Source organism: Rhinolophus hipposideros (assembly GCF_964194185.1).
Source record: "Rhinolophus hipposideros genome assembly, chromosome: 7".
Taxonomy (NCBI): Eukaryota; Metazoa; Chordata; class Mammalia; order Chiroptera; family Rhinolophidae; genus Rhinolophus; species Rhinolophus hipposideros.
Window position 1 is genome coordinate 3,981,892 of NC_138053.1, and position 19,502 is coordinate 4,001,393.

Here is a 19,502-nt window from a genome sequence, read left to right on the forward strand (position 1 = left end):
AATCTGTTTCCTGTGAGGATTTCCACAGGCAGAAAGGCCCCCAAATGCCAGGAGCTGTATTTTCTTGTGGATTACTGAAAACGAATTATTAGCAGACCAGCAAACCCCACTGCCAGACTTGCACACAATCAGCAGATCACAAAGACAGTCTCGAGTCAGGGCTTCTGGGCAGTCGCCAAAAAGCCAGCCAGGGCCACTTCACTCCTTCACCAGCACTGTGCGAGGGCCACGGTACCTGAGGCCCCCGGAAGGTACAAGTCTTACGCGAGGCTCTGCTCACAGGCAGCTCCGCATGCCCAGCACCGCAGAGCCTTTCAACACAAGGCGTGCACAGATCAAACCTGCCTGTTCCGTTCGTCCAATTAGGCGATGGCTCCCCTACCAGCCAGTCTACCTGACTACAACCCAGACCTCGGCAGCCTGCCCTGAAGGCGGCGGGGCAACACCGAGCTCTGCTACTCGGGCACGGCTGATGGAAAGGGCCCCAGGCGCCAGTTTCGGGCCTAGTGAGACACCAGCTTGGCCTCGCAAGCACCAAGCTCTGGAGGACATCTTCACCTGTCAGGAGAAGCACAGAGGGCAGGCCCTGGGGCAGAGGGCAGCCCGGGCTTCCTCACCTGTCGGAGTCCCTTGGGCATCTTCTTTCGCTTGCCCAGGTGCTGGCACAGGTTGCGGTCATTCTCCCGGTCTGAGCTGCAGTGGTGCGCGTGGCTGAGCCGGCTCTTCTTGGAGTGGAAGGACAAGCCGTTGGTCAGCGCTTCTCGCTTCTTCTTGCTCAGAGGAGTCTGACGTTTCTCCACACGCTCCTGAGGCTTAAGTGCCACATCTTTCTGTAGAAAAGAAGAGAATGGAAGGGAAGTGGTGGTTACATAGCCATCTAGGGTCACACTCAAAATATAGGCTAACTCGGGTTACTAAAAGGGAGTGGGGAAGGGCAGGGAAGTGGGATACAAGAGCACTGAAAACTAAAACACGGCTCTCAATTTTTCTGACTGCCACCACAAATATATCCCTTCGACTCTTGTTGGGATGAAAAATCAACTAAACACATCTGTCCATTGAAAGTGATTTCACTGCTGTCTAGGGCAGTGGCTTTCCATCTGATTCTGGGCAGGGCCCAGCACACAATATTCCCCGAGGGCGCTCGATGCATTCACTTCCCAATGTGGTACATCAATTATGTTTCAAAAAAGGAGTATTAAGTGCATACATGATCCAAAAAACGCAGCACAGGACTGAAAGTACCAGGGCCAGGTGGATGTGAGCCAGCGAGAAACTGTTCAATGCACACAGTTAAAATGTTTCCTTAATGCATTATATTTTTTACCACAAGTTCCTCTGCACATCCTTAATTCCCATCCTCTTTGCAAAATGTAACAATATTATCACCAAGATCAAAAGCAAATTTTCATTTATTACTGTACGTGGCTGAGGGTGGGGAAAGGGTAGAAGGTGGTGATGGGTGTACAGGCAAACACGTCAGGCCACAACCTAGTGGAGCTGTATGCCTGCGGGCAGCTCAGGACAGACCGAGACCCCCCAAGACCCAAGTTCGAGCACTGACACTGACATTGTTCATTACAAGATGTGGCATGAGTCACAGTAACTCTGAGCTGTGTGCAAAGTGGGCTCAGGTATAACCAGTCCCCAGGCAGTACACATCAAGCACTACAATTAAAAGGACCTGGCGCTCAATCCTTTGTAAATGAGTAAATATGACCCTCCCTACACTGAAAATGCTCCTTCATAGAGACTCACACCTGCATAATTTCTCAGTGTCAGTGGTCCTAAATGCACATTTAAAACTAATACAAAATCAGAACAAAAATTTCCCTTCACCCATTTCTCCTTCTCAAAGTGCCATTCCTTCACTGCCGGTGTCCTTGGGGCAGTTAGCTGTCCTCCTGCTCCCATCCCAATACTCCCCACCTGACATGCACAGTGCTCTTTGATGCCTCTCCCCAAAGCAGCCCGTGCCATTAGTTTGGGGCCTTGGGCTTTCGTGCCTGCTTTGCCTTGGCCTCAAAAGCCCTTCTTCCACAACTCTCCTTTTTCTAGCTCAAGGACTCCGTGCAGCACAACCTGCTGGGGAAGACCTTTCCATAAAGCAAAAGCAATGTCCTCAGGCCTTCACTCATTGGACAAATATTTTCTGCACACCCAGGACATGCCAAGTACACACTTAGCATTGTGCTATAGTGCTAAGAAAACAACTGTGTGTGGTCAGGGTGGGTGGGAACTCCCACTCGTGGAGTTTAGAATTTAGGGGACAAATACCAATCAAATCACACAAACACATAATTGGAAACTGAACTGACTGCCCTAAAGGAAAGGCAATGGATGCTAAAATGGGGGAAATGGTCTGGTCCAGAGGAAGGGGTTGTAGTTGGAAAGATGACTGCCATTTCACCTAGATTTGGAAGTCTGAGCAGAGAAAACAGTCTGTGCAAAGGACCAGAGGCAGCTGGCAGCACGGTTCCCTGAAAGAATGAGGGCAGAACTAAGTTCATCATTCTAAGTTTATCATTCATCTCAGTAACCCCAAAGCTTCACACACAGAGTCAGGCAAATAATAGGTGGGAGATATCTATACATCTAAATCTGTACCTATATACAGAGAGAGATATAGAGATATACACAGATATAGAAAGATATAGAGATATAGAGAGAAATGTAATAAATAAATAAATAAGACAACTAGGTACCCAACCTACCAAACACAGTTGTGATTTGATAATATCCCACGCCGCCTCTAACACAGCATGAAGCAAGCTACACAAGCTCATGGCAGCAGGAAACCAAGATGCCTAGCAGGTACTGCTGGCACACGAGAAGGATCACAGTCAACAGCAAGAAGCCACAGAAACGGAGAAAGGTCTTGTCCTCAAAGCAAAAGATATCAAAGACAACAGCCTGATGGGCAAACTCATGCCTCGGGCCTAATGTCCAGCTGCTATCCCGCAGACGATTTTCCCTCTGCCGTTCCAGAGGCAGCTCTCCTGAGGCAACGAGCGTGTGGTGAGAAGTGTTCGGGGGACAAGCTGAGATCAAAGCAAGTGCACATGGCCAGTGACTCCAGTCTCAGAACCGTGTCCCCTGTGCCTACCACACGCTACACGTCCCCCATTCCTTTGAGCAGTGCCCACTCCCACAGTCAGCCAGGTCAGACGCCTGCTCAGCTCAGACCAATCAGTACGCAGCCCCACGTGGAATCAGGAGAACCAGTTGGTGTGCAGAGACACTCAGGTGTAACGGCAACGCGAGCCAAAGCAGCCAAGTGACTTCCAGCAAGGGGGGCTCCTACAGAACGTGATTAAACTGCACCACCTCTAAAGAGAATACATAAACTCCCCACAAGGTAAAAAACTCCTTTCTTTGTCATACCACCCACCCACTGCCCGCATCATATGCACGCAGAGTATGGGATTAATAAACAAATGATATTTAATAACATATGGGCTGTGCTTTTAAAAAAATGATGCCATTCTTTTTGGAGACCAAATCTTTCACACTGACGGTGCTCCAAGTATATTGAAAATTATGTGCAATTCCACACAAATGAGAATTAATATTTATGAGAGTATGGCATAATTTCTTCCAAATCCACTTTATTTTCCTGTAGCATATTAATCAGGGCAGTCTCACTGCACTGCACAATAGCGACACAGAGCAAATGGACCCCATGCCGCGACATCAGCTTGTGAGAGACCTGCCGAAGTCTGACAGCGGCACTACAATCATCTGAGCTCCAATTCACATGGAGGGTTTCAACTCGGGAGGGCGTGGGGGCAGGAGAGGATCACAGTGTGTGTAGAGGTGGTGGCTTAAGGAGTGAAGAAGAAATGAATAGTGTTTTAAATGGTTTTTTTATTGTGTAATGTTCATATTTTCAAAGACCAGAGATTATCTTTACTCTTTCAAGGTATAGTTTTATGTATAAATTACTGACAGACCCTTCACTACAATTCCTGAATCAACCAGACCACTGATTGTTCATTTGCTGTGTAAACATTTACTGACTACTTACTATGTATACAGAAAAATATTCATTTAACTTTTCATTGACTGTCCTGGGGGGAAAGGACAAAAGTGCCCACTATAAGCAATGAGAAGTGAAGACAGACCATAAACTCCTCACCTGACAGTATTCTGAAGAGCTGTGCACAGGATTACATACATGGGTACCTGTGTAGCTATTCATCCACCAACCCGCCACCAGCAAACTATTAGCAACTAATTTAAGAACTTCCTTAAGGAAACATGGGCAGTCTATGAAATACTGCTATAACACGGGGAGGGGAAATGTCTGGTTTCTAAAATAGCTTTTTAAGATCAGTGATTGATGATTTTCAAAGGCCTATTAATTCACTCATCTATTATGATCGAGGCGTGTGATTCTCTGAGAAAGTTAACGTCCACCAGAATTATCTGCAGTGCTTTCTGAAAGTAAGAGACCTGTGCCCCATACATGGCAAAGGAAGCATTTATCAAACAATCACTCGGAGGGAGAGGGAGGGGGGCAGAGGATCAGAAAGAGATCTGGAAAAATGCTTTAACGCATTTATTTGACAATCACAGGAGAAGCAAGGAGGCCAGTAAGAAAGCCAGCCAGCCAACAACACAAGGCTGGCTGTGAGATAAAAAGATTTAGACATACTTCCTGGCAATAGAGGGGGTAAGTACACAAGCCACACACAACAGATGGGAATAGGTTTTGTGAACAGTTGAAATTTTGTGATTTTTAGGTCACTGGTGATGGAAGTCAGGGTCACAGCAGCACGTATGCTGAGAGGCTCAAAGACAGACAAACCAAAACAATTTCCTTCAACACCCAGCTTTCTTCAAAATAGGTGATCTTGCTCTCAACTTTCCCTTCTCCCAAATTACAATCTTCCACCAAAGGTTTCCTCTGCCATTCCTGAATTTCAAAATGAGATAGTTCAGTGCTGTGCAAAATAGGGGAGAGTAACAGACTGCAGAGGAAAGCTGTGTGGGCTGCAGGGTTCCATTTGCTCATTCCAGATGAAGCCAGAGACAACAGAAGATGAGGGCACACTTTGTCTGCCTTGCATAAAACACGCTGTAGAAAGGCAGTCTCCATCTGATTTTCCAACCCAGCTAATCTGAGGGCAGCCCACCACTTCCAAAGCACCTGTGGTGTGTGCACATATGTGCCCATGTGTACGGATATTGTGAACGAGGGGTGCAATTTAAACAGATCTTTTCTGTTAGTTATTTGATCTTATGGACTTGCAAAGAAAATAACAAAGAAGCAGGGGGTGAGGGGGGTGCTTTCCCTGTCACCATCAAAAGACACTCAGGGCTGTATGCTGTCATTCTAGTCTGTCAAGCCCCCTGTTGGTTTATTATATTGCCTTAGTACTTGTTCTAGAACGGTTCTACAAACATTGATTCCATCACTTCTCTTAAGTGCAAAAGAAGTGAAAGGGTTTACAGTGAAAGTAAGAAATGAAAAATTAGCAAAGAAACAGAACATACAACTCTTAAAATTTAATTCTAGATTTTTTTCACATTGGTCCCTACTTTGTACTTTTGAATAAATGAGCTTACAAAGAGGCTTTCAGGACTTAAACATTTTAGTAAATAAGGAAGACTATGCATTTACAAGCAAAATAACCAATGTGACATTCAAAAGATAATCCCTCATGTTCACACCCTTTAAAAACAAAAATTAAAACACCTACTATGTGCCAGACACGCTGGCATAAAGATGGACACACAGATCAATGCTGTAACAGAGCAGAGTCCAGGCACAGACCTACTTACATATGAACAACTGGTTTTCAGCAAAAGTGCGAAAGCAATTCTGTGGAGAAATAATAATCTTCCTAACCAATGTTAACGGAACAAGTAGACATCCACATGCAGAAAATTAATTTTACCCATACCTCAATCTAATTAGAAAAAATAACTCAAAATATGTCAGAAACCTAAGTGTAAAACCTAAAACTATGAAATTTGTAGAAGAGAACAGGACAAAACTTTTGTAACCTTGCGTTAGGCAAAGATATCTTAGCTATAATACCAAAAATACAATCTGTAAAAGAACAAATTGATAAACTACATTTTATCAAAAATTAAAACTTCTTTTCTTCAAAGGACATTGTTAAGAAAATGAAGAAACCACAGAACTGAAAAATAAAATTGTAAAGTGTATAACTACCTGGTCAAAGTTCTGTATCTACAATATGTATATTTTTTAATTCTCAAAACTATATAATTTTTTTTAAATGAGCAAAAGGTTTGAACAGACATTTAACTAAAAAAGAAATACAGATGGCAAATAAACACATGAAAAGATGCTTACCGTCAGTCGTTATTTGGGAAATGAAAATGAAAACCACAATGAGATATCACTACGTACATATTAGAATTGCTAAAATGAAAGACAAGGACAGTCTCAAGTGAGGGCAAGAATGGGGAGGAACCTTCATTTGTTGGGGATGCAAAAGGGCAGTCACTCTGGAGAACAGTTTGGCCCCTGCTTGAACAATTCTAAGAACACCTACCATACAAATATGACCCAGCCATTCTCCAGCTGCTAGTTCCCCAATGGAATAAAAAAGCACATGTCCACATAAAGGTCTGCACATGAACGCTCATGTCAGCTTTATTTATTATAGCCTAACACGGGGAACAACTCAAATGTACATCAACAGACGAACAGATAAACTGTGATATGCCTATTCAATGGAATATTACTCAGCAATAAAATGGAATAACCAATTGAAACACACTATACCATGAATAAATATCAATTATGCTGAGTAAAAAAAATCAGACAAAAAAGAATACATTCTGTATGATTCAATTTATATAACATTCTAGGAAATGTGAAATAATCCACAGTAAAACAGAAAGCAGATTAGTGGTTCCCTGGGAGAGACAGGAAGAGGAGATTACAGAGGGATATGAGGAAACTTTAGGGTTGATGGACCTATTGGTTGACTTGATTGAGGCAATGGTTTCATGGGTATATATACATGTCAAAATACATCAAATTTTACACTTTTAATTCATGCAGTTTACTGATATGTCAATTACTCATCAACAGAGCTACTTTGAAAAATGGCAACCCTTGCCATCAGGCACAACTGGCCTATCCTCACTACCAATAACACGAGGACATTCAGAGTCCATCAAAAGGAACTCATCTTTCAGATTCCGGAAACGAAGGTACGGCCTCGGTCTGGGAGAGCCGGCTTCAGCCTAAAACGTGGGCCTGAAGTTTTCAGAGGAGACAACTCAGCTGTGAACATTAACATCTGGTCAAGCTGAGGGGCAGTGTGACATCTTCACGTCATTTTCAGTGACAACGGGGCGTTCACACTGCGCCTTACTTTTTTCACTTCTAACCGTCAATTCTCAGTGATTCAGATGCTAACCGGTCATAAAGTTTTCCTATCTTCCTTTCAAGTACCCTGGTTACTGTTTGGTCACATCCCCTCTCATGAACACTTTAATCAAAAAGCAAAGAAAACAAGTAATATTCTTCTGTTCCTAAATGTAAAAAAATGCAGGCAGCTTATTAGAATATACTTAATACTTCACACATATGAGATAAGGGAGTCCACATAGAGAGGAGAAAATCACTTACAGAGAGAAAGAGATGGAGATCAAGCACTGACAACTTCTGTAGAAAAACATCTGCCCAAGGTGTGGGGCCATTGTCAGAGGCGAGGAGCAAAAAGAAAAAAAAAACCAGGAACACAAAAGCGGCCGCTGAGAACTCAGCGCTCCTAAACTCCAGAGGAGTTCACATGAGGTCACAACTCTCGGCTGCAGTGCTGTTTCCGCGCTCTGTGGACTGCAAAGGGCCCCGCAACGGCCCATTCCCATAGATAATTGAGAGCTGGCGGCTTCTAGACTCTACACGCTCAGAGTGGTTGAGTCCCTGGCAACCAGATGCCATTGCTTAAAACAGTTTAGGCTCTTAGCCCTGAAGGATTCCTAAAATTGGATTACAGTCCTTCCAGATAATCTGAGAAATACAGCATAACGGAAAGGAAACCTTAAAAAAAAAAAAAATTAACTCCTCCGTAACAGCAGCATTCTGAAAGCTGAGCACAGCATGACTGAGGCAGAAAATGTCCTCAGCAAGGGCTTAGGGGCAGTAATGCACACAAAGGGTGAGTGGGAAAGGGGAAGGGACCCACACAACAGAGCGTACAATGGAAGCCAGAAGAGAAGGCGTGCACCAGGCAATTCACAGGCCTTTTAGAGGCCAGGAGCCTCATTTCTTACCTCCAGAGAGGCAAGCAGAGCACACCCATTTCTATTGCTTTTCATTCACTCAAACCTAAACCAGTACGGTCACACACGCATTTGAGAGATGGGTAATTCTAATAATGTCCCCTTTTAATTAGCCATGAGCCATTGTTTTTTGACTAGGCATTCCATGCGAAAGATGGGACATGAGTTAATGTACTTATTACACTGTAGCAAAATAATCAGTAATTGGTTCTTCCCCGTAACACTCAGGTTTAGCTCCACAGTGACGTGGCTGTGACTTCACCATTCCTGAATTGCTCACAGAGTAACTAGCTTTGAACAAGCAAATTAGAGAAATGAGGATGCCATGAACGTTTTTTCTCACTCTGGAGGGTGTCCCATCACGCTGTGAATCATACTACTCATGTCTCTTCCTCTCTGGGATTCCCACCCAAGAACTCTCAAACTGATCTAATTGTAGACCACCACTCATCCTGGAGAAACCAAGCCACTCCCCCATATACAAAAGAGGGGGCGCACAGATGCTGCGGGAGATAGACCTCTTCATTAGGTCCAAGAGAAGACAAAACAATACAGGGGACTAACGGGGGAAATGTCAGAGCTTGTTGTCATTTTTTGAGGCTAGATATCAAGGCTAGGTTATATATAATACCATTTCCTGGGTCTCAACACCTCCCCGCTCACAAAAAATACAAAAATAAAAAAATAAATAAAAAATCAAGAGTGGTAGATACTATCATCTAGAAGTTCTAGATAAGGATCCCAATTGGCCAGTGAAAACCTCTTCATATCCAGATTAGTAATGAGGCACAGACTTTGCTTTTCTTCCCTTAAAACATTCCCACATCTCCTCTTCCCCAGTGCCCACATACTACAACACCTTCATTTTAAATAACCAGTGTCCCTGGAAGTAGTCAGCGGTTAGCATACGGATGCTCTTGTGTTACTGCACGTGGCACATGCTGAATGGGAATTCCCTGTCTGGGAAGAGACAGCTATTCCAGCTTTCATCGGGGAATGGCGGCCTTCCCTGGGCTTGCAGTACTGTGTCCGGGGAAACTAGAGAAGACGACGTATTCAACAGGAATGTAACCTATAGTATGGGTATCTGGCCCTCCCGTGAGTCTTTACTGGAGAAGGAATACAGTGCATCCATTCATTTCACTTGTCTATCAGAGTGAAATTAAATTAACTAGAGGAGATAAAGACGGGGATTCTCAGCCATGGAAGAGTCGTCCATTCCCCTCTGTCATGCTATCCCAGTTCTGATCTTCATTCTTTCCCTTTATCTTCCCCAGAAAAGAGCGGGGCAAATCCTGATGTGATTTCAGAATCACACAAAAGGGGCAACAAGGGAAGACCACTGATAGCTACTGGCTCTAACCCTTAAGAAGTCAACCCTGCATTAATGCGCAGCAGAAAACACCTTGATGTTTGACTTCAGCTGGCTGTGGGGCTGGCCATGCTATCACAGGCAGGGTGGTGGCTGGAGTGAGGAACCACTTCCTGGAGAAGCCGGTTTAGGAAAACGCGCGAGCGCGCATGGAAGGCACATTCTGTCGACTCAGCAGACAGGAAATAATTTTATGAGAGGTAATTTAATGCTTAGGACTATTCAATGACACAAAAGCAACTTCTGGCAAAATTCACATTATGCGTCTCTAAATGTAAATACAGTTTTATACAACATATTGGGAAGGATATATGGATGAGAGATAGTCCCTTCATGGCTCACGTTTTTTAAGTGGTTCACGTAGGTTTCTAGAAAACTGAAATAATTATTACTTTAGTAATAATTCTATAACTTTCCCCCACTTCCTATCGGAGACAAGGGGGCATTCCTTCATTTACTGAGCAGTGAGGCAGAGAACCGACACGCACACGTGTACAAACATCTCCTCTCACTCCACCAATAACGGTTACATCCCTCCTGGAACTAACCTGAATCACACGCTCAAGGACAGAGACCAATCTACTTCAATAGCTATAAAGTCGGGCTTCTCCATGGGATGTCTCTTCAGTTCCTTCAACCTTTCCAATGTTATGATCCTGGAAAACTATGTAGCACATATAAAATACTCCTCAAATGTAGCTTAGAGTTCACTAATTCAGTATAGATGTGTTTCTTCCAGATCATACCTACTTTCCAGACCTGTAAATATCTCTGAGATTTCTCTTACGTATAAGTATCCTTCAGGTTCTTTTGTCCCAACTTGGTTTTGATTTGATAACTAGGCATGATTTACTGAAGGGACAGATGATTTCTGAATATAAAGCAAAGACTGATTTTTCATAACCACTAAGTATTTGTATAGCAACTTAGAGTTCAAAGTTTACAATACCTTTTTAAATCATCTTATCTGATTTCCTAATAACCCTATAGAGCAAGTGCCATTATTTTCATTTTCTAAATGGGACACTGAGGCTTGGTAAACAAGTGAATTCCCAAAGTCAGACAGCAATTAGCAACATACCTGGCACCCAGGGCGCCAATTCTGCTCTCCTTCCCTAAGGCCAGGTCATGATAGCCTTGTTTGTAAGTGTCAGAATTATCATCTTTTGTTGAAAGAAGACTTTAAATTATAGTTTAACATTACCTCATTATAAAATCCTTCTATTCACCTCCATTTCCTCCTCCAAGCATAATCAGGGAACGGCAATGCCTCGTCTGTCAAATATCTGAACTCTTTCTGAAGGATGTAAATTGGAAATAAAAATCTAGACAGGAATAAAAGCATTGGCTTTTCTCTAAAACTGACAATCTTCACCATTTTATTTCAAGGGTGAAAAGTGGCAGACAATGACACCTTCCCGATCTTAAAAAAATAAGAAGCTATCCTAACATTCCAGACCCTGAACCCCATGTCTACATATGTGGCTCAATAAATGTTAATGAACAATGGCAGCAGCTATAAACACCCACAGGTGAAAGAAGTAGATTCCTGTTTAGTGCATACTACACGTGTTCTCTCACCAAATGAGACACCTAGATGGGTTTCCTGGAAAGTTTTCCAAGTCTGGGAGCATTTTCACACAGCTCCCTCCTGTGACTCTGTACCCTCCCTTCTTCTCTTTCCTGTCACTCCCATCTTCTATTTCAGGTTTTATCCAGAAGGAATTTCCTTCCTTTAGCATCATATGGGTGAAAATAAAATGAACCATGCTGCAGATTTACACCGAGCACAGAAAAGTGCTTAAGATGTACCCACTGACCTGAGACAAAACCAAATAAACGCCTCAAACTATTTCTGCAATGAGAGTAAATGCGACCCTACAATTAGAGTTGAGAGAAGAAGGGAGGCCTTTCCATTGGCTATGACGCTGATCTGAGAGACGAAAGGCGGTGTTCATTTGCATTAGGGAATCACGCTAATTATGAGGTAATTATGTCATGCAAGATGCCCAGATTTTTACCCAGTTTCTTGAATAAACCACAGGCTCGTCTGTACACCAAAGCTGCCTACAGGTAGATTTAGTGATGTTTAGATACTTATTGGGTCTATCAGATTTGATAATGGAATCAATCACTCCCTTTAGAAGCTCTGGGTTAATGGCAAAGTTTATTAAACTGCAGGCAGTCATTCAGAAAAGATCAATAGAGACATGATTACAGAGTAACCAGAGGATTAAACACGAGACTTATCACAAAATTAAACTGAATTAAATGTTCTCTGATAGCACTTGAAATGCTGTCAATACTTTTAACTCATAATCTATGCTTTCTGTGTTTACCTAATAGGCAGTAGGGACGTCTGATTTGAGGAAATGACGGTCATGAAAACCTAAGCCATAGAGATTTGCTGACAGAATTGAGAGGCCTTCAGAAAGTGTTCTCCTATTTTCAAGAATCACCATTTTAATCTACCTATGAGAGCTGTTCAGTTAACTCGGCATTTTGAGTTTCTAAATACATACCCCACTCTGCCCCTCACTGCCACAGGCCTACACGTCTTCACAGGCATGTATCTCGGAAACTGTCTGCAGATTACATACGTTAAACAATTTCCTTCTCTTCTCTCACATAGGCATGTGGTGTGACCTTGGCCCTTGGTCCCACGGGGGAAAGGGCTGGAAAATGTCATCTAGGGGTAAGAAAATGAACGCTTCCTCATCGGGGAAGGGTTAAGTGATGCCACCACCACCAGCTCAGCAAATCACACTGGTAACTGTGAAGTCGCCATCACAGCCTATGAAAGGGAACCACCAGCCAAACAAACTGGCAACAGCACACACACTCAGAATCAGGAGAGGGGAGTGGATATGCATGATGGCTGTTAGAACTGACATCAATACTGCAGTGAGAGACAAGAGCTGGGCAGGAGCCGAGTGCGAAGAGCAAGCCTGCGGTGTGAGGCTGGAGGCGGTGCATGAGCAGACCGTGGGTGAGAAACCCATGCAGGGCAAACACTGAGCGAGTAGTGAAACTACACCTTAGATGGCAACCTGTGTGAAGAAGGCTTTCTCCCCTTGTCCATTTGCTAGCATACTGCTGTACACTTCACCCACAAACGGCACCAGCCCTGCCCTGATGGCACCAGGCTCCAGTGATGTCAGTGGTAATACAATATGGCAGCTGTTCTGTCAATAAGGGGAAGGGCTGGGGTGGAAACAAGATGCTGAAGCAGACACAACCCTGCAATTCTATCACCCCTCGTCTGCATAGTGAGGTACATACAGCAACCACTTTGTTCTCCTCAGTTATCTAACCTTACACCACGGTTTAGGGATATGGGTAGTCCCGAATCTCTCAATTCTTCATGAACAAGAACGCCATTGGCCTGCTGAAGAAACAGACTCTGCACCCTCCCCCGCCCAAAGCTGGGCTGTTCTGAAGCACAAAGAGCTGAAGCTCCTGACGTTCAGACTCCTGCGCTAACAGAGACCCTATCAGTTCCTAGGATTTCTCACAATAGAAACTTCATTCCAGGAAAACTACAGCACTTCCCTACTGTCCACAGTCTTTGTTCATTCCCCATTTCCTCCTTTGTCTCGGCTCAGTCTCATCACACAGGCAGGTGCTCTGGTGGCAGTTAGAGCCGGGTTTGAGGACTGCTGCTGCCACTCTGTGGCTCTGGGATCTTAAGCAATCCCCAGCAGTGTGTTTAAACCTCCATTTCCACTCCAGCAACCCAGGAACAGAGTTGTGAGGTGTAATGGAATGTATGGAAAGGGCCCAGGATGTTTCCGAGCATAAAGTAGACAATAAAAAATGATAAGTGAGGAATTCCTCTTCCTGACTGATACAATCATGTCTTAGCCGTTACAAAGGGAAACTGTTAGTCATTATGAGAGGTTCTATTTGGCACCGGAGGATTAAGGGGGGATCTATTCCCCATATATACTCAAGACTGTTTACTGAGTGCCTCTCAGTGTACCTAGCGAGGAATTGTATATTATATTTATAACACCTACTTTAATTACCACAACGGCCTGTGACGCCTCAGTTTTCTCATCTTTATAAAATGGGGGCTAATTATGGCACCTAACTTACAAAGCAACTATTAGGGTTAAATAAGCTAGTATGCTTTCTGGAACATACTAGGGCTAGTTATTTCATTCTAAGAGTTCATGTGTCCAGCTCACGCGGCTTGCAGGCAGCACCTGGACTCAATGCAGATGAGCTCGGCTCCCGAGCTCAGGCCATCGTGACATCCGGGTGCACCAGAGAGCAGAAGCCAGGGATGTGGTCTGAATACTGCCCAGGACCTACGCTGTGGTTTGGGGCTCAATCCTGCCAAGGTCTTTTTTTTTTTTTTTTTTTAATAAGCACATCACTTGGTTTATTTAACCTGTAAAATAATGCAGAGAAAATACAGTTGTTCTTTGGAATAATAACACCATAGACATTTGCATCATTCTCCCCCTCCCCCCCCCGAAGCTGCCCTCTGTAATTTACAAGAACAAACAAGGGAAAGTTACCGAGAAAGAAAGAAAAGAAATGCATTTCTCATCATGCATGGAATGGAAAGATGGAAAACTTCAGAAAAATCTGCCCTGGGAAGAGAGCAACCCTCTGTATTCAGGATACATCCAACATTAACACCACCACGACGTAAACCACTCTTAGAGACAGGCAAAAAGAAGGCCTGAAAAGCATTTGCCACTGACTCCATCATAAATCTCTCTCAACTGCTTTACCCCTGCTGGTTTTCCAAAGGAGACATCTGTCCATTTCCAAACAGAAAATAAATGCATACAAAATAGTTACTAGATGCAGTTCAACATGAAAAGGTTACCTACAAGGCTCCCTGCCAGAGCCTCACCTTGAAAGAAATGCATTTCTTGGACTCTGTTAGGGAATTCCTCAATGTACCATCCAAAACCTTCCTGCACGAGGCTTAATAGAGCAGGGGGAGAAGGAAAAAAGGAGGAGGGGGGAAGCTCTCCTTCCCAGCTGAGCACTGACACATATAGCACCGTTTGGGAGGCAACTTTACGTGCTCTTAGTAGTAGATTAATGAATGTAATTACATAGCATTGTGGCTGTGAATGCTGCAAAAACTATAATTTATAGAGTGCTGTAAAGTTCTAATGTGTTTTTATGTCCATAAGCTGCTTAACCATAATCTAATGCATTTGTACAAGCACAGCCTAAGTGGTTCTCCACTGAACAGTGCGCACAAGTGTCTGAACCTCGGCAGTTCCACTCGTCCGTCTTTATAACCCAGCCCTGCATGGTAAGCATGAGGGAAACAGCTGCTGAATTCTACAACTAATTCCAGAGACAGTGACAGGCTCGCTTCCTCTCTCACCATGAGAACAGTCTCCGGCTGACAGAGGGCTGCAGGCCCTAACTAAATACTGGAGTGCTTCTCTACACATGTTTGGTGGTGACTTAGGTTTTTTAGCACCATTCTATTCTCCCCGCCCTCCACTCTGCCTACAACCCCCACATCCTCACCCATAGGCTAGTGGGAAGGGGGGAGGAAGGAAGGGCGGTGAGAAGAGCACAGGGGAAAAATCACCTTTCCCTCTGAAATACTCTACCTGCCTTCCAGCTTGGAAAACGGATCACCAGGTCCAGCATTTCCTCTTTTCCTGCTATTATATTTTCAAGGAAAGGGAGGTACAGCACAACAACTCTTTGCCACCTAAAGCAAACCATCCTTTGAGGATGCCTGAGTTGGGAGTTTGAAGCATCTCGTGATTCTATGAACAAATGCATAAGATAATGAAGATGCGGGCAGTGACGCGGCCCAGGCGGTCACCGCGGTCAGGGTGGTAGCGGCTGATGGTTGCTGAGCGGACGCCATGCCAGTACCACACCCACCACAATCCTGTGAGCCGGTACTAGCGACAAGCCATTCACAGATGAAGAGACCGAGGCGGTGACTGGCAGGTGGCAAGGCAGGTGTTCTGGTCACTGCACTCAGAGCCTGCACTACACTCACCCAGCCGGTTACTGACTAAGGCTCCCCTGTCTGTAACGCAGGGATGGGACCACAGTTACCTGACAGGAGCGTCGGGAGAGGGAAGCGAGTGAACACATACATACAGTGCTTAGGCCGTGGTGGGACCTCTGCAACGTTCAGCCCACGTGGCCACCGCTAGTCACTGCTCTAGAAGCGGAAGATGAATGCGGGCGGGACGACACACGGGAAGGGACACCAAAACCCGCCCACCTATCCTGGAGGCAAACATTAAAGTCTCAAACATCCCTAACTGGGAGTTCCAGAGATTTATCCTGAAACACAACTGTAGCAAATGACAGAAAAAGCAGCCGCATCCGAGTCCAGCAGGACAGGCCCACCTACTTCCCAAAGCACAAGCCTGAGGTCTGGCCGTCCCGGGGGTATGTCCAGAGGGCCTCAGGGATAAGAGCAGAAAGGAAGCCCACAGCAACAGGAACCCCCACTCCCTCCGCCTCTTTCCGGTAGCAGTGCAACATGAAATCTGTGAGCAAACATTTTAGTACACATTAGAAAAATAACAGCGTCAGGAGAACACAAGGCCAGGAAATCTCCCCAGCTGCTGGCTGTGTACTGGAGCTCCATGCATGACGCCAGCGGCCACGCAGGTGAGAGTAGCCAGCTCCTGGTCACACGCTCAGGGGAAGCTGGTATCATGGCTAGTACATAACTGATGTTAAACATGTACTGCTTTCCAGCGTGCAGAGGACGAGATGTGATATGGATTCAAGCAAAGTTCTGTCCTGTCCGAGGGGCGAGCCTGCCTCACAAGGGGAGCGGTGTAGCTGCACCTCCGGAAGCCCCACAGGCATCCGTCTCAGGGGTGAAGGGCTGGCGGCAGCTGCACCTCTACCCTTCCACCAGCACAGTGAGGGGCAAGGAAGACTGACCGTGCATCACAGAATGCGAAAGCATTTCCTAGCTTCTGGAAAAGAGCTTCAGCTGGATGTGAGCACTGCTTCCTGTCATTTAGCATAAAAGAAAAGGGGTGGGAGAAAATAAGCCACTTCCTGAAAAACACTGCTGTGGTCCTGGAACAGCTGAAGTGGAACCGGGCAGAAGCAGGCTCTGGGACAGGGCCAGGTGTGCCCACGAGCCCTCCTCCATCTGCTCTCCCCTCCCACACTCCGCTGCTCTCCAGCCTTCTGCGGCACTCACTCCCTCCTCAGTAAAACAAAGTGGCTGGCCACGTGGAAGTTCCCGAACTGCCTGCCTCCACTCTGCTGGTGGCCCTTGCCCCCTCCCATTTCCCTGTGGGTGTGGGATCCTAGCCTGTCTCCTCACGACCCACCCCACCCCATGCTCTCACCCAGCCCACAAGGCTGTCACGTCATTTGGGCCCACTTCCATCTCATGCCTCCCCGCCAGAGCCCATGGCTCCCTACTGCTTGCACCAAACGGATGGCATCAAGTCTCTCGTCCCCAGCCCCTGCCACGACTTACTGGTTCACCTCGCACATGACTCCCTCTCCGTCCCTGTGTCATAAGGATGGTTTCTCCTTCCCAAGCACCCTCAGCACTCTGTCCACACCAGCGTCTGCAAGATGGCCCACTGGAGGCAGTAAAACTACAGGAAAATGTTTATTGTGGTTTTCGTCTCATTCTTTACTAGTTTCTAATTCTGTGTATGTTTTATGTAGTACACACATCAAACTAAAATGAATAAAAATATATGTAACAGGGGTGCTTATTCTAAGTGTTTCTGCCAACAGGGTATACAATCAAACAGTCTGGAGACTTCTGGTTTTCACTATGCGGAGGGAAGCAAGCACCGTGGTAGCAGAAACCTTTCCCTACATGTCTCTGAACGCTCAAAGCTCTTAACACTCAAAATGTCAGTAAGTGATTTATTGATATAGTAACTAGACATTACAAATCACAACCTACATACGCAGGGAGGTTTAGAAAAGGGTGCTCTGTGAAACCAAATCCCAGCTCTGGGCAAATAAATAAACCATTAAGCTGCAAGAAATACCCACATTTAGAACAAGTGTCTGGGGATCACCTTTTGATATTAACAATATAATGACGACTTCGGAGGGGTACAGACAGCTAGGTAACAAGTCCAAGCTGACTACTGGGCAGCTAACACACCAAGTACTATGTGACTGGCCCAGAGAGTTCTTTCAACCAAACAGCAGGGATTTACCTATTTGAATGGGATACTATATTGAAACAGAAAATCAAGGGAAGAGGTGATAATACTTGCTCTCCAATACATGTTTTTCTCAGGAGATAAGATAAATGCAAATTCCTCCCGTCACTGCAACACCCACAGTCAGACAGGTGTGTGTGACTTGCCATTTCACTGGGGAAACTCAAAGCTGCAACACCCTCGTGGAGACGGGTAGACGCTTACTGCAAAAGGACTGAACACTTATTCCAATCAGGTTTCGCACATTCCAGATCAGCTAGGTGGCTCCTGCAGCTACATCGTTGCTAGGCCTACAATACGAGCCCCTCGGGGGCGAAGGCTGTCATGTCAAATCTCCCACAACTCCACAGCTGCTCCGTGGTAATCATTCAATAGAAAGTTGCTGTACAACAGCAAAAAACTATTTTTACAACTTAAAATTCAAAATGTAATAAGTCTACAATTCAATATTTAATACAGTAAGCCTAAAGTCTCCAACTATTTTCTACACATATACCAGAGGACATCTGTCAAGATATTTGTGCCACACAGAGACCTGTGAATCATTTTCATCCCACAAGCGCTGCACAAGAAACAGGACTGGGTGTGACAAATGTTTTCAGAGCCTTGGGGCTCATGATGGCAATTTGATGAACATAATCACAGTTGATGTAGCAAGAATGCTAATAATCATATTAATGCCATAACCTTAGCACTAAGTTGGCTACCTAGCTGGGACAGGAGCAAGAAACAAATCATTTCTGTTCTGAACCACAGAAGTGACTATTCTCTTGAAAGAAGCACCAGACCAGTACCACTCAGATGAAGAGAGAGAAGCTAACTCCTTATACACAAACATGCCTTAGACTGAGCATCAAGAGTCTCTCGGACGGTTTGAGAAAGGCTGAACTAGACTTCCCGAAGCATGTATTTACTTGATATACTGCCACATGCCCAGTCAGGTGCGAAAGTTTAGAATGAGGAGAGCAAAACACTCATCCAGGAAGGATTGGGGGGAGGGGAGGGTCAGGGGAGAGAACAGGGGGAATAAATATGCAAAGCATGATCACACGGATTCAGAGAGGGACCAGTGAAAGATAAATGGAAACAAAAAGGTTTGGGGCGAATGACAGTCAGTAAAGAGCCCCTGAGGGTTTCCAAGGCGGGCATCACCATTAAGAGTGGGTTGCAGTTCGTCCATCCTATATACTCAACATCACATGACTGCCAGGCCTGGGACAAAGCTCTGCCGTCTGTCCAGCTCTCTCTGTAACACCACTCTCACTACCTTAGATCAGCCCTTCCCATGAGGACTTCTGCGACCAACAGCCCAACTGATGTCCGCCCACGTCTCCCGGCTTCCCTGCTGCAGGACTGGTGACATGTCTCACGGCCACGGCTAAGCATGGCACCCCCTTGTCCGACACCCTCAATGCTCTCTCCCCGGCCAGGCTCCAGGAGAGCTCCATGACCTGGGCGCTGCTTACACCACTAACCGCACTCCTGTCACCGTCTCCTGCACCCTGTCCCCACTGCACACTCACACTCCACAAATACGGAAGTACTATAAGGTCCCCCATTGTGCCAAGTGTCGCTTAACGCAGGTCACTTTCAAACTGTAATTTCCTCTGCTACTAATATCATGCCTCCTTGACCCACTCAACCCCCTCAGCCTGGCTATCTCCTCCTTAGCTCTAAGGTTTCCT

The 19,502-nt window shown here is 45.3% G+C and overlaps 1 protein-coding gene across 8 annotated transcripts in view; it reads right to left on the bottom strand.

Annotated features, from left to right (window-relative positions):
* The window catches only part of AUTS2 (activator of transcription and developmental regulator AUTS2), a 1,101,951-nt gene that overhangs the window by 831,343 nt on the left and 251,106 nt on the right, over positions 1–19,502 (bottom strand). For all 8 annotated transcript variants that reach the window (XM_081053759.1, XM_081053755.1, XM_081053758.1 and 5 more), the window contains exon 2: positions 618–830. In XM_081053759.1, coding sequence (XP_080909885.1) covers positions 618–830 — 213 coding nt within the window. The remainder of the gene's footprint in view (positions 1–617; positions 831–19,502) is intronic.